We start from the raw sequence: 26,485 nt of genomic DNA on the forward strand, positions 1-26,485 counted from the left end.
ATTGGAAGCCGCTACATGAAAAGCTAGCATTAACATACTTCAAGGTTACAGCACACTGAAATCCAGCAATGATACTGCACAACAAAGTAAACTTAATTATTTCATTTGGGACAACAATATATATCTCACAGGAAGATGTTGCTGCCTCCCACTTTCTACGAAAATTCCACAGGAAAACACTATGCATTCAATTTCTGCAGTTCAGCCAAGCTTTCCATCCTCTCAGTAATACTGTCGTGTTGCAGCTTGATGGCTGAAGGCAATCAGTTGTTCTTTGGGTCTTTACTATCTTCCACTAATAGAATCCGTGAAGGAGATATGTGGATATGGGTCAAAAATGGTGGTGAACATGGAGGGATGTTATGCAACAGTTACTCTCTTTTAAAAGGAAACAGGGGCTCCACAATGGGTGCTTCTGCATTCAAAGTTTTCTTCCTAACCTCTCAGAGCAATGTTGCTGACTTTGGAAATAAGACAGATACTTGTACACAAGCTTACTATACTTTTGCACAAGATACAGAGAAGTATGGCCTGCATACTTGTTTCAAGCCTACATTTATGTATTTTGAAATACATGCAACTTTTTATCAGAGTCCAGTCTTTTCAGTAATCCAGTTCCGGAAATAAGTTACTCGTGTGTAGACTCCAGGCTTATTTGGTTTCCCACAGTCATATCCCCAGCTCACAATGCCAACAAGATACCACATGCTTCTTGAATCAGGTGTAACCAATGGACCACCAGAGTCACCCTAGAGAAGAACATTTACATATGAAGAAAATGAAATTATATACTTCGTTCATTTTTATGCATTTCACAAAAACAAAAAGTTATCCCTTGGAGATAAGGAAGAGAAAGGGAGGGCTTTTGTTGGAAGATTTTGCAACAGTTCAACCAACTCAAGAAAGGTATTGCATGCACAGAAGGAGAATACTATGTGCATGTCCTGCAGCATCAGGAACTTGGCAGACCAAAGGGAAGTGCATGCCATTCCCAAGGGTGGAACTCTGCCTCTGTTACTTGGGACTGCCATCTCCATCAGTGGCTTGGGAATCTTATATGCAATGCCTGACAACAGCTGGTGAAGGTACTGAATGCAAGCGTGGTCTTTCCTTCTGTTCCCCATTTTAGGGTGGCCACATTAGTTTCAGGCTACTCACCTCTTTAAACAAGTAATCAGTGCCATCAACTTTAGAACGAGCTGCCACATGACCAATGAATGTATAATAAATGTGACCCCCTCATATAGTGAAATACAATAAAATCATTTAATTTTTTTAAACAGAAGAACCTGCATTATTTGTTCTGACCTCTGTTTTATCATATACTGCACAATTACATGAATAAAAACAAGTACACAAGGGCCCCCACATCTATGGATCCTGTATTGGCAGATTGTGTCCGTGCCCCCCTGTGCCCCTCTGGAGGGTCCTCTGGGCCCAGCAGAGGTCACAGATGGCCCAGGCAAAACTCCAGTCATGTTCGGAGCACAGCAGGTGCAGAAATCCACAAATTTGATTATCCACAGATTTCGGTATTTGATAGGACTACTTGTTCCCTTCAAAAAAAATGAATGCGTAAATGCAATTCTAGAATTTGAACTAAATTGTGCATATAGATTTTATATGATAAATACAGATCTTTCGGATGCTAAAATTGGCTTTTACAGGGCAACAAAATTAGGATTGTTTACAGAAGAGAATTCAATATTTCATCCTGGGACTCCCAAGCATTTTTTTAATGTTGAAAACAGACAGGAACCCAGATGAAATGAAAATGAATTCTCTTTTCATGAACTTCCTGCTTACTATATGTCATATTAATTAATTAATTAATTGATTGATTGATTGATTGATTGATTAGATTTGTATTCCGCCTTTCTCCCCGAAGGGTACCCAAGGCAGCTAACAATCAAGTTAAATACAAGGAAACAAGGAAACAGATAAACATTAAAAATACAAAACACTTAAAAACAATTAAAACAAGATAAAATACATAGCAGCAGATTAAAAGCACACAGTAAAAGACATAATTTATAAAGTTATAAAGACAGCCCTTATAGTTCCTCGAAGGCCAGATTGCCAAAGCTCTGTTTACATGAACAGTCTCAGTCCATTTTGGTTAGATAAAGTACCGTATATACTCGTGTACAGTCAAAAAATTTATGCCTTAAAATTGATCTGGAAAACATGGGCCAATGTACAGTACATGGGTACTGTACATGGGGATGTACAGTAAATAAAGCTTTAAAGACCAGCTGCTTGGTGAGGTGAGGGTGGGACTGGGTTGAGAAGTAGGATGCAGGGGGGGAAGGGGCAATTTTACTTACCAGTAGTACTGAGGTAGCAACAGAAAACAAGCAAAAAAAAGGGAGCTATTTTACCTTTTTCTCCAAATAGGAAGAGAAGTGAAGGTATTTATGGAAATTGTAGTCTGTATGAGGGCTGCTGCTGTGGAAGTGTGACACTGTACTCCTCACAAAGCTTACAACACCCATAGGAACATAAGAACAGGCCCATCTAGTCCAGCTTCCTGTATCTCACAGTGGCCCACCAAATGCCCCAGGGAGCACACCAGATAACAAGAGACCTCATTCTGGCACCCTCCCTTGCATCTGGCATTCTGACATAGCCCATTTCTAAAATCAGGAGGTTGCACATACACATCATGGCTTGTAACCCGTAATGGATTTTTCCTCCAGAAACTTGTCCAATCCCCTTTTAAAGGCATCCAGGCCAGACGCCATCACCACATCCTGTGGCAAGGAGTTCCACAGACCAACCACACGCTGAGTAAAGAAATATTTTCTTTTGTCTTTCTAACTCTCCCAACACTCAATTTTAGTGGATGTCCCCTGGTTCTGGTGTTATGTGATAATGTAAAGAGCATCTCTCTATCCACTTTATCCTTCTCATGCATAAGCACTTTCATCTCCCTTCCTGTTTGGAAAAGAAACTAAAATGGCTTTTTTTCCTATCTGGCTTTTTGCTACTACCTCAGAACAATTCCTTGTCAGTCATTTTCAAAAAGTTTCACACCCCCTCAGTTTTATTCCCTCTCCAACTTATCTGAGGGTCATAGAAAATTTCTTGAGCTTTGGCTCAAAAGCTGCCCTTGATTTATCTGTGAGATCAACTTGTGCTCAAGTGTCTCCAGTGACTGGCTCCACAGAACTGACTGTTCATAGAGCTTTTCCAGGAATTATTACACTAGAAGGCAGCAACTGGTGGATAAGTAGAATTCTACATATAGTGCATTAGAGGTGATTTGTTCAAAAGCCTTGTTTTTATTGCCTGATGCAAAATCAGCTGCATGACATGCAAGGATAACATTTCATAATGAGCTGAAAAATTACTCACTAGATATGTCTATATTTTATTTAAGGAAACATTTAACCATACTGAGACTCCAGCAAATGCTCTCCATCATTCTAGATGGATACTTTATTTCAAGGTGCCTTTCAGATCTATTACATTGTGTGTGTGAGGAGAAGACATTCCCCTGTGTTATTTACAGGAACATTTAGGGCCCAAACTTGCCAGTGTTGATCAAAAGCAATGCAGTTCCAAGGTAAGGAACAAACAGTCCCTTACTTTGAGGAGGTCTGCCTCCACCACCACCACAGAGTGCAGCATACGCCTGCATCAGTGCTGCAAAGTTGCCTAGGATTGGGTCCTTAGGTGACAATCTTATACACCAGTGTTTCTCAAACTGTGGGCTGGAACCCACTAGGTGGGTTGCGAAGCAATATCAGGTGGGTCCCCATTCATTTCATTTCAATATGTATTACATTTTTAATATATTAGAGTTGATGCTACTATGGTATGTGACTGCTTTTGGGGAAATGTTACAGATCTGTACTTTTAACAGGCTAGTCTGCATATGCTTTTAATACTGATAGTCAATGGGGCTTCCTCCTGGGTATGTGTTTGTAGGATTGCAGCTGACGATTGTTAAAAACTTTCCTACTTGATGATATCACTTCTGGTCATGACATCACTTCCAGTGGGTCCTGACAGATTCTCATTTTAAAAAGTGAGTCCCAGTGCTAAAAGTGTGAGAACCACTGCTATACACATTTACCTGGGAGTAAGTACGGTTAAACTCAGTGGGATTTACTTTTGTGCAAGCCTATGAATATCTGCATAGACATGCATAGGCTTGTGCTTCCAAAATAGGTTCCTACAGCAACTCCTGTAAATCCTGTAAACTCCTGTAAAACAATTTTCCAATCAACAGAAGTTAATTTCTTCTGGCCAGTAACAGCCAGACTTCTTATACAGTGGGTGGTTTTTGTCAAAGTTGCAAAGCAATAGGAAAAAAGGCTTTTGTGGATTGTAACAATCGTGCTTGCCACTGAGCTTCTGCTGTTGGTCACCTTTCCCCCCCCCCAGAGCTAAGGTTCTCAAACTGGGGTGTCGCAATGCCCCAGTCTGAGAAGCCCTGCTTCTGCCCCGGGGGAAGGCAGAGACATGATCCCCAGGATCGCACTGCTGCAAGGGATGGAATGGTTTTGTTGTTGTTGTTTTTTTACTTACCTGAAGCCAGCTCCTGAGTTCCGGAGGGGTCCAGGGAGCCCACTGATCCCTCCGCAGCGCTCCCCGCGCCTCCCAACACCTAAAAAGAGCAAGCAACGGACACTTCCGGTTTTTGTTGTGTAACTGGAAGTGCCCATTTCTTGCTATTTTTAGATGTTTGGAGGTGCGGGGAGTCCTGAGAAGGGCTCCGTGGGGACCCTGGACCCCCAGGACCCCAGCACTGGCTGCAGATAAGTTAAAAAAACCCTCTCATCCCCAGCAGCAGTGCGATCCTGGGGATCGTGTCACTGCCTTAGCCTTCCCCTGCACACACTTTACCTTGGTTCCCAAACTCTCGAGGAGTTTGAGAACCACCTGACATACTCTAAGAGGTCAGAATGTGGCATAGGTTCATACACTGCTGCATTCTGTGGGGGGGGGGGGTTGCCAGTAAGAGCCAGTTGCCGGGAACATCAATGGCATTTCAAGCACAGCAGAAGACACCTCCACCCACATCCTCAGTATTCAAATATTAAAGAAAATGGTACCATAGTCATCAATGGTACACACCCCCAAAAAAACTTCTTTGGAAATTCAGAATGGGGTAATTCCCCTGGTTTATCCCTTCCCCTGCAAACTTCTCTAACACTAAATTAGAGAGAAACCACCCCAGCCCAAGCAATTTTATCTAATTTTTGCAATATTTATTAATAAACAAGCGAGGATACATTTTTGCAGACTCTTAACTTTTCTGGGCTTAATTACAAGGCCACAATATAATTTTTGTAGGTGCAACCTAAAAGAGAGGAAAATGATCTGAGGAGAGCACAGAAAAATAATCTTCTCTGGAGCAATAAGCCTAGTTCTTGAGTTCTTCCAATCCTGGAAATGTCCTAGGCTGGAAGACCAGAGCTGTGTTTTGTTTAGGTCCCCATGTTCCCGAAGGAATAACTCTTACTATTTATTGCAATCAAACAAACATTCTTCTTTACTGTAGAGCATAACACTACTCAGCTAGCAACTAAAAGGAACAAGAATGAAAAGGATGGAACCTAGTACCATCCCATAATAAAAGTTCTTGGATTGAACTCGTTAGTGGCCACCTGACTACACACAGGACTCTGTTGTACAGACCTTTGTGTAAGAAAAGGGCATTGTGGAGGGTAAACAGTCAGAAGCAGAAAGGGATGCTTCCATACACATTTTCCCCGCAAAGAAATAGTACACTCCCTTGCTAAAAGGGGAATCAGATGAGATCAAACATACCTGGCAGGCATCTACTCCTCCTTCCAGATATCCAGCGCACAACATTCCAGGTGTTATGGCCCCATCGTACACTTCTCTTCTGTTGCAAATTCTGGAGCTTATGAGCTTTACCGTTGCTTCCTGCAGAACATTAGGTGTTTCACCTAAATAGAAAAATCCTGTTAGTTATAATAATAACTATTTAATTATTTAACTATAATAATAAATAATTTGCTCTGGCCTAGACAAGTATAGATGAACAAGATTCTGTCCAAACAGCAGTAATGATAGTAAAAGCCTTCCTCCCAGGAGTTACTGGGAATTACTGCAGAGCGGGGGGGGGGGGGGCAGGGGAGTCAGCTTCATGAGCTTGTGCAACATGTACATTGCCATGCTGGGGGCAGCAGGACCACATGTGGGTAGTTACTAGATGTGGAGACTTTTCATTCATAGAGCAGCCTGTCGAGCATCCTTTAATAGCTAAAGACATAAGGAGGAGACAAAGCTATAGAAGTGGGCCTAGGTTTTTCACTTTGGAGAACAACTTTGAATTGCACCTTGAAGTAATGTACAACACAGTTAAGAAAGCCTAGACACTTACATTCTAAGTCTTCAGAATAAAAGAAATGTACAGTAATTCTCCCATGTACAGCAGCGGTTTTCAAACTCTCCAGGGAGCCCTGCACGACTGTCTGCAGGGCTTCCCAATGCTTCAAAAGTGAATCGCACACCACTTCCGGTTTAGCAGAGGTGGAGCACGATCACTCCACTTTCACTTCTAAAGCATTGGGGAGCCCTGCAGACACTCACGCAGGGCTCCCCGCACCCCAGGGAGGCTGCAGGAGGCTCTGATAAGTGCAGCCAAGCCCCTGCAGCCCCAAGCAGCGCAATCCTGGGGATCACACCGCTGCCTCCTCCATGCCTCCTCGCTGACCCCATCCCTTAAGGGGGCAGAGGCCAGGGCCCACAGGCTGCAGCATCGCAACACCCCAGTCTGATCAGGTATCAGTCCAGCAGAGATTCTTGTATCAGTCCAGCAGAGATTGTCTGACAGGTATGCTTACATTTGCAGTTCCAGATATCAGCAAGCAGAGGCAGTCTAGCAAACAGTCCAAATAGTCAGCAAATCAGGTATCTATCCAGCAGAGATTCGTGCAGCAACTCACTCCTACAACTCACACAGCGGAGTGTGCTTGTTGGACATTTATACTCCTGTCAGCCAATGGGAAAGGCCATTACCTCATCACTGAGGAATGTCATTGCATCATCCTGGGTGGGGATTGCATCAGCTTTTCCCATCTCTCCTTGTTCTGTGCAATGACTCAGCACTTTGCCCTGATTGGTCCTTGCCCCATTGTCTGACAGGTATGCTTACATTTGCTTACACACAGCAGCAGTGTGGTGGGCCTGCCTTATCTAGCCACCAAATTGCCTTACTGTATGGGGCACATACTGTAACAGAAGCATCCCTGACCTGACAGGCAATTGCCTGCCATCCCATCAGACACCAGAGAATATGCTGGGGAATGGAGGGTGGGGCCCCTTTAAGGATGTCTGGCAGAAAGGGGGAGGAGTCAGGTGGAGCTGATAAGCTCCATAAAGCTGGGGCTGGCCAGTGATGATAAGAAGTCTGAGGACAGGTGAGGCAGGCAACGTAAGGGAAGCCAGCCAGCCAGCCAGCCAAGGGGATCAGAGTGCATTCAAATCCCCCTCCTATGGGGGGGGGGGGTCTGAGGCCTCCCTGACCTTCCCCTTCAGACCCGTTGAAGGTTAGGGGTGAGCCACGCCTTGGGGGACCATCTGCTAGCCCAGTAACATTGAGCGGCTCCCTGGACCAGTGGCCTGACAGTCTCCTTGCTCTAGGGTAAGGCACCAGCAGTTGCTGGATCACTGATTCATGTTCGCATTGACCTGGGAAGGTGGATCAGACCCAGGAAGGGGATCAGGATTCAGTATCTGCCACCAATTCCACCCCCTCATGGGCCAGATCTGTCCTGCCCTTATCACCATCTTATTCTGCCCTCCCCCACCCTGTGCAGCCCCCTCCCCATCTCCCTCCAACCCCCTGAGCAGGCTTACCTACTCCAGCAATCTCTTTAGGTCTGCTGCCACTTAGGAGGCCGCTCCAGCCTCCTCACTGGTAGGTCTGCTGCGTCCATTGGCAGAGGCTGCTTTGCAATTACCATAAAGCAGTCTCCACCAGCGCAACACTAGTTACGCTGATGGGGGAGGGGGGGTTAAGACTGGGACATTAAAGTATTTATATCCTGCTTTTAATCCCAGGACAACAAAGTTATTCAGTCAGTGGTTATTCCCCATTTATTGGATTTATTTCTAAATTTGAGTAACTGTTGAAAAAGTGTTAAATTAACTTGTGGCAATGTGTGTGAAACCTGTGATAAAGGTACCTGTGAAATCTGATAAAGTACTTTACTATCTGAAAAAGTCATGACATCCTGTCTGTGGCTAAAATTTAAATGAAGAATTTCTAAGCAGCCCTTTTTTTTGCCTATCACAGAGATTATATAGAAGCCACAGAGTGCAGCAAAGGGAGTGTCTTTTCTATTAGCATCAAAGCAGATACTTATGCACTTAGTGGTGATCCTGGCCCCAGTACCACTCAGGGTCACGACCACAAGCTGCCACATCCCGTCCCCCCAGCAGCCAGGCTGCCACTTCCTGCCTCCCTTCCCAAGGCCCAGGGAGGCTGCACCCAACCCTTCGAAGGCCTCGCAAAACCCTCAGAGGGCCAAAAAACATTATCTCCAGTTTCACAGAGGAAACTGGAAGTAACTTTTTAAGTCTTTAGAAAGCTTCTAAAAATGACTTTTGAGGGCATAAAAACACCAGTTTCTTCCATGAAACTAGAAGTGATTTTTTTTTTTTTGCTGCTTCCCCAGCCCTCAGTCCTCTGGGCAAAAGGCCCTCAGATCAGCACACCAGCCGACTGAGTGCTGCAGGCAGTAGGGTGCAGGGGTGGAAGGCGGCACAGCACCTCCCTCCCAAGCCTGGCACCTGGGACATTTGTCCCCCTTGCCCCGTTCAGATACACCACAGTATGGACTATAAGCAAATATAAGAACTAGCATGAAAAACAAGAATTGCACCGTTATCCTCACTAAGTGCCAGCAGTGCCTCCTCTTTGAACAAGCAACCTCTAACTAAATGAATGACAATGGAAAAGAGAACTACATTGGTATACAAGTGTGAATAGAATTGAATGGGGACCAGGGACAGATAAAAGAGATGTGCACGTGTATGCCCATTTCCAGCACAGCTCATAGATCACTTTAAAATTGGCAATTAGTAGCTGAAAGCTACTTCCTATTCAAAGAATAATTTCCTCTACTTCTTCTGCTAGTCTTATCACTGATTAAAAATATAAAATCTTGTCATCTTAATGAATGGGTTTACCATTATTACTAAGTGCTCCCCATCCTGTAACTACAGCATCTATGTTATATGGAAATCTCTCATCTGGGTCTGGAAGGCAAACTCGATGAACAGCCTTTGTAAATTCCACATGATCAGCCAGCTGCACAAGAGCAATGTCATATTCATGGGCAGGATAATGGTACTTTTCATGAACTATAATAGTCTTGACCCCTTGAACTAGCAGAGGTGATCTTAAGTAAGTTCCAAAGCTAACAGTCCATTGCTGTGGATTTCTTGCCCTAAAAAAAAAAAAAGACAAAAGATCACAGTAAGTCCCAAAGACCACCAACAAAATAACTATTACTGACAAACCTGAACAGAATCCCATCCCAAGTTACATTATTCATGGCACTCTCCACATCAGAAAGTCTTGAGCAGTTTGCGTATCTTCCATGCAGCTGTGAAAAGTGTATATGTTTGTTGGCATTCTGATATCTCTTTGGTGGGTGGGTCTGTTAGAAGTCAACGAGCTAGTAATCATCACAGTTAGACAGGAGACTTTAAAATGTATGAGCAATGTCTGATGAAAACCCAGAGAGACTGCAAAGACGAACACATTGCTCTTTAGGGATTCTCTCCTCCAGGAAGGAGGAGCCCAGGTGCCCAGCCCCTGCCAAAAGAGGTGTCCAGAAAGTACAATGGTTGATGGTATCAGATGCCACTGAGAGGTTCAGCAGAACTAACAGTTTCATGTTCCTGGTGGAGGACATCAAACAGGGCAAATCACAGCCTGATCCAAACCTTGACTTGTGCTGGTGCAGGCCCCCATGCACTGGCTCCTGAGTGTCACAAATGTGCTGTAAAGCCACAGTGAGCAGGCCACACTGGGACATGTGCCAGTCTGCCACTGCCATGCAAGGTAGGTTTGCACTGGGCAGCACAAGGGGTAGGAGAGGGGAGGGGGGGTAGAATGGGAGGCAGATTGGACCCAGAAGGGGGTATTGGCGGCAGTAGTGCACACCATATCCTAACCCCATCCTTACATAGGCTGGACAGCCTTACATAGCTGGAGCAAATCCGAGTAGCCCCATAGGGCAGGCTGGGGTCAACATGGGGTAAGGAGAAAAATATCCTGTTATCCCGAGGTGAACTCCAGCAGCCTCCCAACCTGCATTGCATACAGTGCAGGCCATGCAGTAATTTCAGTCCCAAAACCAGGAGAGAAGCCAGATTGAAAAGTGCCATGATAATAAACTGTATGCTTAACCCCTTCACCACCATCTGTTTTTCTGCCCAACCAGAAAGAGTGAGGGGGCAGTCATCCACCCAGAACTTCAGCCTCTGCAGGTGCTTTTGGTAGAAATAAAAAGGCAAGAGAAACAAAATAATGCAATTGAATGTCATGTGTCATGGGCAGGGCTTGTGTTGGGATTGGCATAGCTGGACAGCTGCCAAGAGCCCTTTGCTAATCCACAAGACTGACTCTGTGCCCATAACCATTGTGTCCTGATGACAGAGCGACTCTTTCAGGGCCATGGAGGGCAGTTTGTTGCAGGCTCCCTGAACCCTGGAGTCAATCCTGATTTGAATACTGATTGCTATAGTGCATCTCTTTTATTCCATCTTATTCAAGCCATTTTCTATACATAAACTTGTTCTATAAAAATATTTATGCTGTTGATCAAACATGCTAGCAAGAGATCCTGCTGTGAATGGGGTCAAAGTCTCATGTGCTTCACTTTATTTTCAACAGTATCAGTTGCTGGTTAATGCCTATCATATATTACCCAAAATGAACTTACTCTCTGAAGCAATGAGCTGCAGAGACGAGCCATGTGTTACTGATCAATGTTGCACCACAACGATGCATGTTATCCCGCATAAGACTGGCCTGCCATGGCCATCCACCATACCCTGCATTAGCCAGTCCTCCAGTTATTCTTGACAATGAAATTCCTGATCTGTTATATCGTAGCCCACAGACTGTTAATGTAAAAAAAAAAAAAAAAAAAGATTACAAGGTATATTAAATACATCTATTGAGATGGGTAAGTACGTATATATGTGTCAAAAGTTCATTCAAAAAAGACAACTTAAGAAGGGAGACTCGTGTCCAACTTCAACTGTGTATCTCATGTCAAAGCTTGATCCTGTGGACCAAAGCTTGGTCCAGTTTGCTTGAATTGTGACTAGCACTGAATTTTCCCTTTCTATTCCTTGCTAGGCACTATAGATTTAGGAGCACCTCCTCATAGTCAAACTGTATCCACAGTACCTCACCAAGCCAAACATTTAAACATTATGAAGCATAAGCTCATCCCATTGAGAAAAAAAAAAGAATGCATATACACATTGCATGTAGATCTCATGTGGAAACAGTCAGCTTTAAGGGTACAAAATCAGTTTGTTAAACTCATCTGGACTGGCCTGACTAGTTTGAAAACTTCATTTTCAAAGATTTTTTTTTTTTTTTCAGAAAAACCAACAGAAGACCTTTAAACTTACAGTCATTTAAGATACTTTCAGCTGTTTGCATCTTCATAACTGGAAAAAGAAAGGAAAGAGGGTTAGACACCACTGCAATTCCATTTTTCCCCAACAAAGTTTGAATTGATTTGGTTAGAATTACCTTTAATCAGGTTGAATATAATTTTTCAATTTTTATACAATTTTTTCAATTTTTAAAAATTGGTATAATATGCCAATTTTTGCTAAGATACAAAAATGGGCTGGGCCTAACTAGTGGTCTGTGACAGTTGATTGATAGGGACATTCCTCTCCAAAATTTGCATAATGGATGTGAATCTCATTGGATGCCCTACATCCATATCAGCACTCTGTATGTATCATATGGTTTCCACTACAGCAAGCAGATCTCCATGAAAAGTACTGCTTCAGTTCTCCTGCTCGATCAAAGTATTTAATTTGCAAACAATGCCTTAATACAGCAGATGCAGAGTTCACTGGTGGACATATTTTCCTTAATACTGTGTGCAATTTCAGAGTTGGCATTAATAATATATCCACTATGGCTTCAACTCAGAGCCCTGGAAACTGTAGTTCTGCAAGAAAGGGCCAAACTAGAGATCCTATCCAATTTCCAGTGCCAGTGCAGCTGTGCCAATGAGGTGTGCGCTGCATCCTGGAGTGGTGGGGCAGTCACAGAGGCCTCCTCAAGGTATGGAAACACTTGTTCCCTTACCTCAGGGTTGCATTGCAGCTGCACCAGTGCTTGAAAGTTGGATAGGACTGGGCCCTTAATCTATTTTACGTCTATAGAAAAGATATGACCTAGAAATAGCCTTTCCCATGGTGCCCAGGATGTAATCACTTTTTCCTCACAGATATGCACTGCATACTACCCAAATGAATCTGGGTGTATGTTGCCTTTTCCAACATCACATGCCTCAAACAGTATGATAGTTGCTTATATCCACTAGACTGAATGTCCAGAAGGGGGCACTCTGAAGCAAAGAAAACTCAATTCTCCCAAGAGACACTTTGGCCAGGCAAAAATGTTACACCAAAAAAGAAAAAATAATTAGTAGTAATTACGTATCACTTTTCTACTTTACATAAAACTGCTCAGGGCAACCCAAAAGAAATAAAAATACAATATAAACATATATGTTAAAAGATTGGCTTTTTTTTTACAGTTAAGACAGAGTGCAAGTCTAATTTCAAACACTCAAAGTTTATCATGCTCCTTATTTATGAGATGTTGATTTTGCAGCCCTACTTTAATGATGTTTCAGAGTTAAACAGAAACACCACTGCTCTGTAACTCAGTGGAGGAGAAAAAGAAGGCAGCAGATGCTTCCTATCATTCTCTATACCCTGCAACCCACCACATGTCCTAATCTACTGATAAAGTTAAGAAAAGTAGAGAGTGAGCACCCCTCCTTGGGATCTTCTCATGACTGGAAAATTATATAACTGATATCCATTAATTTAAAACAAATGCAGTAGTACTGTCATTCAGACATGCAATAGCTGAGGGGTGTAGAGATTGACAGGAAGCACCACAAAGGGGAAGAGAAACCAAAGTTATTACCAACTACACAGAGAGAATACAAAGACACAAGAGGTTCTTTGTAAGGTTCCCTGAATTTACAGCTACATTACGATGACTTTCAACTGAGCAAGGGTTTTGAAACCAGTGAATGAAACTACACCAGAGATTTAGTGGAGCATGAACATAAGAGCCCTGCTGGATCAGGCCAAGGCCTACCTAGTCCAGCTTCCGATATATCACAACAGCCGACCAAATGCGTCCAGGGTCACACACAAGAACACGTATCCTGTATCCTGTTGCCACTCCCTTGTCACTCTAAAACCTGAAGGTTACATCCAGTCATCACGACTTGTAAGCTGTTTTCTCCATAAAACTGTCCAATTTCCTTTTAAAGGCATTTAGACCAGGTGACAATATCTTGTGGCAAGGAGTTCCACAGCTAGTAGAAAACTAGCTATTGCAAGAGATACACTTTAGAACAAACCCCAGCCTGGGGGCCAGATGCGGCCCATGATGAGCCTCTATCCGGCCCACGGCCAACCCCTGATCCCAAGAGCCTCTGGCCCAGTTGACCAAACACAACCAGAGATGTGCTTGTGGGGTGGGGGAATGGGGGTCTGTTTAAGTGTGTGCTTTGGGCTGTGTTGGTGTTTGGAGAAATCCTGGACATTTGAACCCATTTATTCATTCATCTAAGTTCCATCTCTAATGTATTTATTTAAATTTTATATTTAATTATTTTTTTCGGCCCTCAACACTGTGCCAGACATTTGATGCGGCCCTTTGGCTGAGAAGTTTAGAGACCCCTGCTTTAGAAGAAAGGGTTACAGGCATGCTGCTGTATTCACAAAGTTTCCATTCCTGAGCCCCCCATGGATAGTTGAATCCACAGATAGGGGGGACGACCCTGCCCCCTAGTGGCAAGGGGAGCTGCACTCCCCTCACCTCCAGAGGGTCTTCTGAGTCCTGCAAAGGCAGCGGCCATCCGCCCACAGTCTCTGTGGAGTTCAGAATGCCTTATAAGACAACAAAGATGTCACATCCAGTTTTACAATAAAATGGGAACTTTTTTTACTCTTACAGTCCTTCTGAGCCCCACAGAGGCAGATATGTGCGGCCTCTGCAGGGCTCAGAAGACCCTCCAGAGGCGAGGGGAGCCCATCATGGAGGGCAGCCGTTTTCACCACCACGGCAGTCCTGTGTTCCAGGCAGTTCAGGATTGGGTTGTTAGTTACAACAGTTTCTGTAAGACTGCTGTTGTTGTGTTCTCAGCTGACAATTTACCTTCTCAGGACAATGGCTGAAGTGTCTGTTAATGCCAGTTTGGATTGGGAGTTCCTATCCAAAATGCCACCAAATGAAACTAAGGACATATCTTAGCCACATAAGCCATTAATGATTTGATTTTTCTCTGTAAACTGCTTTGTGAACTTTTTGTTGAAAAGCGGTATATAAATACTGTTAATAATAATAATAATAATCATCATCATCATCATCAGTATGACAGACTTGAGTCAGTTTCGCTGTTAAGGGTTCCCCTGGGAAGTGTCATTCTAGGAAAGGTGGAGAGTTTTTTTAAAAATTGACAAAACTGTCCCAAAGCTACAATAATCTAGATTCTAGATCCTGTGGAAGAGTTTTCCTTTACTTCTGGTTGAGCCACTTTGGGCCCCTATCTTGCGCTGGATGCAGCGCAGGCCTCCTGGCCTGCCTGTTCCAGTGCAAGATAGGATTGCGCTGCACTATTGTTAATGTGCTCTAATCATCTATAACACAAACTAGTTGTTTTTGATATACCCAGAAAACAGATTTAATGAGGCCTTTAGAAGGGAAGGAAGAAAATTACTAAGGATTTCCTTATGAAGTGTATATGGCCATGTGTGCGTTTACACCAGCAATTTACCTTGTTATCTATCACAGTTCTCCCACACAACCTGCTACTACCTTCAGCAAGGTTTGGATGCATCCTGTGCTATCTATCTTGTTAAAATCTTGTTGAGCTAACTGTGGGAAGATTCAGAGATCTGGATCTCTGTGCGAGTGGGTGGAGAATTGTTATTTAAGTGCTTGCTAGGTTTAGAGCCAAACTATGTGTTACATTAAGTGCACACTTGGCTTTGATATGTTTGCTTTTTCTTCTGTAAACAACAGCGGGGGCAGGGGGAACGAAGGAAATGAAGATTGGGAGAGTGCAGGGATAAAACATGAAAGACCCTCTCTCTATAGCAGGGGTGTCCAAACTTTCTGGCAGGAGGGCCACATCATCTCTCTGATACTGTGTTGGGGGGGCACAGTATTGGGGAAAAAAAAAGAATTAATTTACATTTCAAATTTGAATAAATTTACATAAATGAATATATTAGAGGTGGAACTTATATGAATGAATGAAGGTCGCAACAGCTCAAGGCCTATAAAAGGCCTTGCACAAAGCCAGTCTTTCCTTTGCTGCTGCTGCTGCTGCACACAAGTGTGAAACAGCAAGCAGTGGAGGGAGCCCTTGTCCCACAGCTCACGTGAGAGGTCAAACAGTTGGCAGTCATGCTGAGAGCAGTTGCATCAGGCCAGTGCAGGCTCCAGCAAGTCTCCAGAGGGCCAGAGACATTGGAGACTGGGGGCTCCCTGAGGGCCGGATTGGGAGTCCTTGAGGGCCGCAGGTGGCTCCAGGGCCAGGGTTTGGGCCCCTCTGCTCTATAGTATACCACAGTATCAGCCTGGATTGAACCCCAGCAGCTTCTATTTAGAGAAGAACAAGCAAACAAGTTAGGCCAAACATATTGCTTTAAAAAAATGTGCAGCTTGGGTCCTAGTTATGAGCATGTGAGCATGAACATCTTTAGATACTGAGTGATATTCAAAGCCCCGATACTTTGGGCCAAACAACAAAAGCACATAAATATGGGCTTCAGAGGTGATCTTCCAACCAGAAGTGCCCCTCTTCTTCTTTAAAATTGCCGTGTGGGGTAGCAGTGGCATCACTGCAGCGGGGTGCGGGCCACACCAGGTGACACCATTACTGTAATGGTCATACCATTACTGGCCAAAATTGTTAAAATTTGGTATTTTCAAATAATACCATCATATATTGTTCAATGTGGAATTTAATGCAGAATGCAATGAAACAAACCACATTGAAATATCTCTGTTCTATCAAAAGTTATAGCAAAAAAAAATCAGAAAAGGAAAACAAAAAGTGGATTTACTTGACTCAAAACTGACTCATGAGACCGATTGTTCCATGAGCCAATGAGGTGTTATGACACAGCAGGGAACCAGTAAGTATGAATCAGCTTTCATTTCCATGGATCAGAGCTAACACTAGAACTCTTATTCAGTTGTACGAGTGTCATACATTAAAATAAATACATGATAAAGTTAATGGTGGTTACACCAACCCTAGTGGCGCCAACTGCATTTAGGCTGTGTGTAATATTGTAATTTATTCTGTATGGTCTAGTACAGGAGGAGGTCCTTCATGAAGTGATGCACTCAGCTCTTGCACAGGGTGACCAAACCCTGCTGATGCCTCTGGAGCTGTTCCCCAAGTTTTGTACTGTTTGTGTATTTGTTCCTAAGTACACACATTTAGGCTGTGTGTATTATATTGTGATTCAAAGGTGCAATTTTAATGATATGGGGATAGGGTGATGATGCATCACCTCGCCCACTGACTGGGGGGGGGTTGCCTTGCCCACTTCTGGGGAGGAGGTCCATCATGGGGATTACACACTGGCCTCCTGCACCGGATGATGCAAACCCTAGTAATGACACTGTGGGATTGTAATCCCAGTGGGAATCAGGATACTTGGAGAGGGGGAACCTCCTTCTCCCCTCATGAGCTGTTTCAAATCTGAAAATTGCCCCACAGAAATGGCAACATGTTCTGGAAGCGAAATTACACTTCAAGCAAGATGATTTTCAGGTTTAAAATAGCACGTTGGAGGAGAATGAACTGGGATTGTTGTCCCACCAAGTTGTTTTTGATGCTTTTTTTTTTTTTTTTAAGAGTGGCACTTTCAGCTGAATGCTGAATGCATATGTTTATGAGCTTATGTAATGTAACCCTTAGAGCAGGGGTGCCCAATATGTCGATCTCCAGGCGAAATGAGTCGATTGCAGGCTTCTCTCCCGTCCACGCATCCCTAGGAGTGAGCCCCTGGCAGGCTTGTGAGTCCAGGGAGCGAGCCCAGGGAGCGAGTCTAGGGAGCCTAGGGAGTGAGCCGAGGGAACCCAGGGAGTGAGCACCTGGCAGGCTCCTCCCTGGGAGAGGAGCCGCTGACAGGCTTCTCTCCCGTCCACGCATCCCTGGGAGTGAGCCCTATTGACTCTACTGGGGCTGACTTACCTTTCCCCTGCTTTTGCACTGGTATGTATGGAGATCTGCCCCCTCCCCCCAACTTCCATCTGTTGGTTCTGTGTGCAAGGGGTTTTGCACTGGTCTTGCTGTGATGTCTATACAGAGATCTTCCCTCCCCCACACCTTTCCCCTGTTTTTGCACTGGTATGCATGGAGATCTGCCCCCCCCCAACTTCCATCTGTTGGTTCTGTGTGCAAGGGGTTTTGCACTGGTCTTGCTGTGATGTCTATATAGAGATCTTCCCTCCCCCACACCTTTCCCCTGTTTTTGCACTGGTCTGTATAGAGATCTGCTCCCCCCCCCCACTTGTATTGGAATCCAGGAAGATCTGGTGAGGAGGTAGATGTGGTGTCAGCAGTGGCCCCTTTAAGGGTAAGGCCTGGGCATCCAGTAGAGTGTGCTGCACAGCTGCAGCCACTTGAAGGCAACAGGGCCCTCAGGGCTATAAGAGCACCTGAGGCAGGAAGGGCTCCACATATCTATGTGAGTCAGCCTTTTCCTACATGAAGATCATTAAGTCCAAGTACCGTTCCACCATGACTGATGAACATTCGGAAGTGTGCTTGAGGCTGGCTGTCAGCAGCTACTGTTCGGACTATGCATCCTTGGCTGATTCACTTCAGTGCAAGTCATCAAAGTAAACTCAAGTAATTACAAAAAATGTTTATAGTTAATTATGTTGTGTTGTGCAATATTGGCTCATTCGGTTATGCAAGGTACACCAACATACATTGTACACATAAATGTTATATGTTATGATTGTAAAAAAAACTCTGGTAGATCTCCGGGCCTTGCTGGGTTTCAAAGTAGCTCTCGAGCCAAAAAAGTGTGAGCACCCCTGCCTTAGAGTCATGTGATCAAGAATGCAGTTCAGCTACCCTTTTCAAACCCACTGCTTTCTTTTCTCTAACTGCTATTACTGGCAGATAAATTCTAAGAGTAAGCCCTAAATAAAAATATACCAAAAAAAATGACATTCAATTTTTTAAGCTCGTTTCATACAACTTGTTTTTTTTATTTTAAAACGTCATCCTTGTCAGCAGTCAGTCCAGTTCCCAACATCTGTTAATAACCAAGCAAACAAGAGATTCAAATCTATCTGAGGGTTTAACTGCTGGGAGAGCAACAGCTTGTAAGCAGACCCACCAAATACTGTCAACAGTGTGCCCTCAGTACTCGCGGGGGGTGGGGGTGGGAATCTGATCCAGGATCCCCCATGGATACTGAATTCCACGAATAGTCCCCTTCACCCTGTCCTCGTATCACACCAGCGAAGAGCCTTTCAGAAGCATCCGGAAGGCCTTCTGAGGCACAGGGAGGTGACATGTGGCCTCTCCACACCTCAGAAGACTTCTCAGATGCGACTGGAAAGCACTTCTAGTCATATCTGGAAGGTCACGGAAGTCCTCCAGCTGTGGGCTCGAAGTCCATGTATGGGCATGTGCCACTTAACAATTGTTCGCTTAACAACAGACTGCATATAAGTCAGTGGTCAAAGCACAACAAAGAGGCAACCTTAATGAGGCAATCAGGTCTCCCATAGCCAGCAGCAGAGTGTCTGTATACACAACAAAGAGGTTCTTAATGCAAAGAAGGGGCAATCTAACTCCAATAGCCTGTGCAGCCAGCTAGTGTCTGGCAGGGAGTGTCTTATACAACAAAACCAATAAATTGGGCTGAATGTTCGCTTAATGACCTAATCGCATAACAATGGGGATCGAAGAACGTATCCCCATCGTTAAGTGGCGCATACCTGTATATTCAAATTCGCTGATGCCGATCCCACAGATAAGGAGGGCTCACTGTATAGTCAGCCCACTGTTAATCCACACCATTAGGGAGATCTGTAATCTATCTTGTTGCCAGTTTAAAGGCTTGCTCTCTCCTACTTTGGCTAGATCTCTCGATTTCTTCTTCTTGTCTTGCTGTTCTGCCTATGTAACAATGGCTCCAGTTCTTACAGTAAAGATCTTAACAGCTTTGCTGTATGTGGGAGTGATCGATTTCCTCAGCTTGCTAAGGATATTCAGGATATTCCATTTCAGACTACCTAGTGGGCCCCACTTGTATTTGAAATTGGACCACATCCTGCAGTTGTTGCAAGTATTTAATACCACATAAATTAGCAGTGTTTCCTAAATATATTTAAGAGTGCCTACTTCTGTACAATACAAGCTTATCCCCTCAGGTCACTGGAGAAGGAGAAGGCCCTCTTACAAGTGCCATCACCCAGGGAGGGGCAAGGGGTGGTGGCAAGAAATAGGGTCTTCACAGTAGTGACACCAAACCTATCCTCCCTTCCTCTCTATCTATGAATTGCTCTCTCCTTCGAGACTTTCCGGTAAGGCCTTAAGACTTTCCCCCCAACCCCAGACAAGCCTTCTGAACTCTTGGCCTTTTTAATATGAATATGCAGCTTTTACTGGCTTAGTCTTCTTTTATAAAAGTATTTGCTGCTGTTCTTGTGCTCTATTGTAATGCTGTTTTATTGTTGTTTTAAGACTATAACATTTTGTGGGTTTTTAGATTATAGGGTAATTTGTTTTAATCGTGATTTTATGATTTGTACTTTTTATTTGTTTTGTAAGCTGCTTTGAGTCCCTTCCTGGGGGGGGGGGCAGGGTTAAGATGCTGTAAACAAACAAACAAACTTCCTAGAAGTCTCACTGTTGTGAAACATCCTATTCATCCTTAATGTACATATAAGTTGCACCATGGGTTACAACTAAGATGTTGTCATTACTGATTTGCATTGAAACTGCCATAGCAAAATGCATATATAAATAAATAAGCTAGTAAGCAACCTGCAGAAAATTTCCTTGATGTGAAAAAGGAATTCCCCAGAAAAGGAAGTTGGGCCAATGCATTTCTGACGTAAGCATATGATTTTCAATATCTCTATTTGGTCTATATGGCAACTGGCAGAGAGCAAATCCTACATCACAGGCTGATGACAGGAAAAACTGCTCCCATAAGTGTCCTACTCATGAAAAAACCATAAATTAAAGTTGCAACTCTTCCAGGAACTCTGGAAAATTATTAGGTTGCAGTCTGCCAGTTTAGGAAAGAAAAAACATGATATTGTATGAGCTAGTTGCTCTCTTTGCTCATATGAATAGACCACACTCACAAGAAGTTTCTCCCTCAAGTTGGTTGCTAACATCTTACTGGAAGCAATTTATTGTCACAATTAGGTGGGAGAGAAAAATTCAGGGAGGCTGTGGATGTGCATTTCACAAATCAGAGACCACAGAATTCCTTAGATACAGACAAAGAAAGCTGAAGAGGTTGTAGAGCCACTGGCTAGCTTTCTCCATCCATTAGCTGTGCTTTTCTTGCTTCTACCTCTCCTTGGCCTCTAATTTCCCATGCTTTCCCCCCTCCTAATCCCTAGGGAATATTAACTGCTAAAGTTGAGATAAGCAAACAACAGATGGAGACAGCACCTGTTTCTCTGTATTCACCTCCAACTTCCTCTGCCTCTCTTGGGTGGAGCTTTAGCATTTTCAATAGAGTTTGGCTTTCACATGACAATTTTTTTTGTGATGACTCTAATGTGATGACAGAGTCTTATGCCAAATGCAAAATACAATGTGAAGAAAGGACCATGGCTAAGTGGTAGAACACATGCTTTGCTCAATCCCTGGCATCTCCAGGTGAGCCAGAGAAAAGTTCCAGGTGAGCCACAGTCAGGCTGTGCTGACAATACTGACTAGGTGGCCCAATTGTCTAATTCTGAATAGGGCAGCTTCTGATGATCCTGTAATGCAACAACAATCAAGCCCAGAGGGCAACTCCCAATCAATAGTAAAGACCCAAGACACTTGCCTGTGAGGGAGGAAGAAGCGAGGTCTATGCGTCCAGATTCTGGATACATCTTCAACCTCTTTTGCAAAATTCTGTCTATAATCTGCCTTAGTGCCATGTTGTCATCAGTAGAGGAGAAGAGAAACTTCAGAACAACCTGTGCAACCACTCCTCCTGTATCTGGGCTGAAAGACAACCAAACCACAGCAGGTAACCTAACTGATTAAATTATACACAGTTAATTATACACTCTAACAGTTTTACAGTTAGAGTCTTCAGTGCTGGTAAATTCAGAAGATTAAAGGACAGCACGGGAGCTATAGGGAAAAGGATGGCAAAGTTGAATAATTTATTATTATTACTGTTACTATACCTACAACAAAGTGTTTCTGGTTTATTATTAAAGGAGAAAAAAGCAATAGACCCCCAATAAATGATACATGCAAGGGAAGAGGATATGGAAGGGCTAGAGAAAGCTCAGAAAGAAAAAAATAAAATAAACTGAAGTAGGAAAGCCTGACTGGAGAAAAATTGGTCTTGGGATACAGAATGACAGTCAATAGGAAGCCAATTCCAAAGATAAAGACTAACAACAGAAAGTGAGGTGTGGCTTAGCAAGGGAGACAGGAGGGTTATTTGTGTCCAACCTTTTTGCTCCAAAGAGCATCCTGAGGTGGGTTATTTGAGAACAATATGTGTGATACAAAACAAATAAGGAGTCATTTTGGAGTAGTCTCTGAAAATTCATAAATAGAGGTAGTGCCTTTGTATCCACGGGGATCCATTCCCAGACCCACCCACCCCCCCCCCCCCCGCAGTTACTGAAAATTGCAGATAATCAAATCCATGATTTCCAAACACATCCAGAGCCCTTCTGAACCTTGGACAGGCTGTGCATCACCATGCGCGGCCTCTCCAAGGCTCAGAGTGCCATCCAGAGCCTTTCTAAAGCAATTTCTGACAAAACCGTCTCATTCTGGCTATGTCTGGGTGATTTTCTGAGTCTTGGAGTGGTCACATGCCACTGTGCATGGCATCTCCAAGGCTCAGAAAGTCGCCCAGAGCAATTTTTAAGGTGACTCTGGTTTTTGGCAAAAGCCAGAAGTTGTGTTAGAAAGACTCCGGGCAGCATTCTGGACCTTGAAGAAATTGCGTCTCCCAGTCACATCTGGGAAGTCTGCAAGGGGGGTGATTTGGGGGTTCAGCATCCATGGTAAAGCAAATCCATGGATGCCAGATCCACGGATAAAGAGGCCCCACCTGTATATCCCTTTGCCTTCAATCAAGAAAAGGTATTGCGAATATATCTGTGAATATTATAATGCCATTGTACAAATGGATGGTAAGGCCACACCTGGAGCATTGCATCCAGTTATGGTCGCCATCTCAAAAAGGATATAGTGGAAATTGAAAAGGTGTGGAAGAGAGCAACCAGATTACTGGGCTGGGGCACTTTCCTGATGAGGAAAGGCTAAAGCGTTTGGGCTCTTCAGTCTAGAAAAAAGGAGCCAGGGGGACGACGACATGATTGAGACATAAAAAATTATGCAGGGGATGGAAAAAGTGGATAGGGGGGTATTCTTTTCCCCCTCACACAACACCAGAACTAGGGGACATCCACTAAAATTGAGTGTTGGGAGATTTAGGACAGACAAAAGAAAATATTTTTTTATCTAGCGTATCAGTCTGTGGAACTCCTTACCACAGTATGTGGTGATGGCATCTGGCCTGGATACCTTTAAAAAGGGATTAGACAAATTTCTGGAGGAAAAGTCCATCATGAGTTACAAGCCATGATGAATATGTGCAACCTTCTGATTTTAGTAGTAGGCTACCTCAGAATGCCAGATGCAAGGGAGGGCATCAAGATGCAGGTCTCTTGTTGTCTAAGTAGGCCACTGTGAAATACAGGATGAACTAGATGTGCTTTGGGCCTGATCCAGCAGGGCTCCTTCTTATGTTCTTATGTAAGAACTGGTATGCTGGAATTTGGTGTCTAGCTGTTCTTGTTGAGAAATTAATCCATGAAGTTTGTTTATTCATGAAATTTGGCTTTTTTACAAGTACAAAGCATATCATACCTGTTGAATGCAACATACAAGTTGCATGTGTCCAGTGCTTATTTATTAGCTATGCTTATATCCCACCCCTTCTCCTAGATATTCAGAGAGGCATTTTAGCTGTGCATCAACCCTGTGAGGTAAGACTAAGAGGCAGTAAAATGCTGAGAATACGCTACAATTTCAACCTAGGTTTTTCACCTCCTTGCTTATCTTTTTATCTCCTACACCACTATGACTGTATCTTAAGGATAAGCCATGGTTGTTTCCATCATCAGAACTGGCTACATAACTCAACATAACCACCATATCATTGCTAATTGCTCACTTGATCTTAGCAAGACTTCTGAAATGTTCTAATTATGATCAAAGCTCCAATCAAGCCATGTTATCAGACATTTTTGAAAACTTGGCATTTGATGACTACAAGGATTCCTCAAAGGAACCAAATAAAATCCTACAGACATAAAGTCAGACAAAGTAGAACTAGATATTACCTGTCCAAAAAAGTGCACACAGTTGCCAAAATGGCTACTGCAAGTAGTTTCCCATCACCGCCACCAGAACTTACTGGAATTCCCATCACCACCATGAGAACTTACTAGACAGGTGACTTCCCCAGTCCTGGCCAGCAACAGCCAAAGTTAGGAAGGAGGGTACAAAGAATGCTGATGCTTGACCAAATGTTACAAACTGTGGTGGGGTGAGGGGAACTCTCCCTGGTTTATGTAATCTAACATTCACTCATACAGAAATCTTTTGGGGGGTGCGCATCCATAGATTCTCAAGTATAGCAGGGGGATACATGCTACTGTGCACAAGAACTTCTACATGTTCATCCACCCAATTTTTGGTGTGTGATTGCAAATTCCCAGAAAAGCAGCCAAGTCCAGACAGAAGGCCCAAATTCAAAAAGCCAAGGAATACTGCCATAGCAATTAAGGGTACAATCCTAACCCACTTTCCATCACCAACATAAGGGCAATGCAGCACCAAGGTAAGGAAACAAACATTCCCTTACTTTGAGGAGGCTTCCGTGAATGCCACCCAACTGCAGGATGCAGCACACGTCCCATCAGCACGGCTGTGCCAGTGCTGGAAAGTTGGTTAGGATTTGGGCCTAACTCATAGAAATAATATTAAGGCTACAATCCTATACACACTTACTTGGGAGCAAACCCCACTGACTATAATGGGACTTACTGCAGACACCCGCCTATAAGTCGATCCCACAGATAAGTCGAGGGCAGGTTTGAGCAAAAATCATGGAATTTTCTATGACCCTCAGATAAGTTGGATGTTAAACTTGGGGGGGGGGGTGTCTGACTATAGTTTTGTCTGATTTTACCCGAGGCCAGATCCTGAAAAATAACCTACCACTAATTGTTACCTAAGAACTGTACAGTCTCTAATTTATTAAAAACATAGTAAAAGGTCATAAGATACATTTTAATTCTTTTTAAATTCTGGTCTTCACCCCCTTTTTGTAAACACTATCAGAGTAAGTGCACTGTAAACAACATACCAGTAAAACAGTGGTTCCCAGCCTGGGATTCATGTACTCCCAGGGATATTCAACAGGACTTTTAGAGGTACTTGAAAAAGAATGGCATAATGGCAGAAAAAGGCAGGTCATGCTCCAGAATGCTTTGCAGGGCCAGCAAGGCAGGAAGGAAGGTAGCTGGTTGGCTGTGAAAGCCCCACCAATAGCTAGTTTTTGGTCAACAATTCATCTATGAAACAATGATTGAAAACCGGCACAGTAAAAAAGCTGAAACATAACACGGAAAGTGATCAATCACCCAGAATTTCTCAGCACACTTCTGGTGCAAAACAGTGCAAAGGCAGAGTCTTCTGTTCTTCAAACAGATGAAAAGAAAAAATATGTGATAAATACATGAAGTCTGGGTTTTCATAGAGAGGAGATGAGGGCTTGTATTATTAATAACAAACATTTTGCTAATATGAAGGGTACAATTTATGGAAATGGGCTGCCAAGGCATATGCAAGTGAAAAGGGTTGGGAACCACTGGAGGAGATCCATGAATCAAATCCACCTTTAAGGTGTCTGGTATGTTAAGCCAGAAGCTCTATACATACAACATACAACCCATAACACATAACTGAGAGTGTGCAATTCAATTCACAGCAGAGAGATGCAACAGAGATATTTGCAACTCTTTTTACTCAGAAGTAGACCCACTGCTTTCCATGGGAGTTACTCTTAAGTAATGGTGCATTGAATTGTAGCCCAGGACTTTGCTTCAAATGGAAAGGAGAATCCCATCCTGGAGTTGGAAAAAACAGACCTGCTTTGCAAGCATTTGCAAAGCAGAACCAGGCTGCAGCAGAAGGAAGGAGAATAAAAGGTTAACTTTGGCTGGAATTTCCCAGTGAAGTTGCTGTAGAAACAAATTGCTTCTAATGAGGGATGCCTGCCTGCTGCTTGAGCAAGAAAGGAAACTTTTCAGAGTTGAAAGGCTCTGCCCTCTGATTGCCCTGGAGATAAGGTGAAGTGATAATTGGAGCTTGAGTACTTGGCAAAAATTTTATGTACTATGAGTACTTCTGAATAGACACACATAGGATTGGGCTCTCATGTAAATACTGAAACAATACAATCAATCCCAAACATATACAGGTTGAGACTAATTATTCTTGTGAGTTCCAAGCACTCACATGGATGGCAAAAAACGCACTATAGCAAAACAATTTAAAAAAGTTTCTTTGCTCCAGTGATTTAAAAACAGCCTTGCTGACCTTTGTGATGTAAGATAAGAGACATTAAGAAGACAATCCATCAATCAGTCATCCTCCAGGGCGCTTCACTCAGCCCCTCCCTTCACCAATGCAAAGTGATCATCTTTCTTTTAAGTGCTCAGGAGGAAGGGAGGGGTCCACTGGAGAGAGAAGGATTGATGGATTGTCAGTCAGCTGCCCCCCCTCTCATTAAGGAGGTTATTGTTAAAGGACTGTTCAGTTTTTTAAACTGATTTTAAAGGGGTGCATTTTTCCCCTTCTCCAGGGATCAGCACATTTGCAAGGGATTCCGTCTCATTTGCAGGGGCCTTTCATGTTGAGTCAAATCAGTGTATAAAAAATCCGTGTATAGA

The 26,485-nt window shown here is 43.5% G+C and overlaps 1 protein-coding gene across 1 annotated transcript in view; it reads right to left on the reverse strand.

Annotated features, from left to right (window-relative positions):
• Positions 1 to 555: 555 nt before the first annotated feature.
• The window catches only part of LOC136651439 (transmembrane protease serine 11C-like), a 60,956-nt gene continuing 35,026 nt past the window's right edge, over positions 556 to 26,485 (reverse strand). The window contains exons 5-10 of the mRNA XM_066627816.1: positions 21,334 to 21,497; positions 11,641 to 11,679; positions 10,938 to 11,118; positions 9,175 to 9,434; positions 5,782 to 5,924; positions 556 to 749 (exon numbers count right to left, since the gene is read on the reverse strand). Coding sequence (XP_066483913.1) covers positions 588 to 749; positions 5,782 to 5,924; positions 9,175 to 9,434; positions 10,938 to 11,118; positions 11,641 to 11,679; positions 21,334 to 21,497 — 949 coding nt within the window. The 3' untranslated portion in view covers positions 556 to 587. The remainder of the gene's footprint in view (positions 750 to 5,781; positions 5,925 to 9,174; positions 9,435 to 10,937; positions 11,119 to 11,640; positions 11,680 to 21,333; positions 21,498 to 26,485) is intronic.

Source organism: Tiliqua scincoides, chromosome 5, assembly GCF_035046505.1.
Source record: "Tiliqua scincoides isolate rTilSci1 chromosome 5, rTilSci1.hap2, whole genome shotgun sequence".
Taxonomy (NCBI): domain Eukaryota; kingdom Metazoa; phylum Chordata; class Lepidosauria; order Squamata; family Scincidae; genus Tiliqua; species Tiliqua scincoides.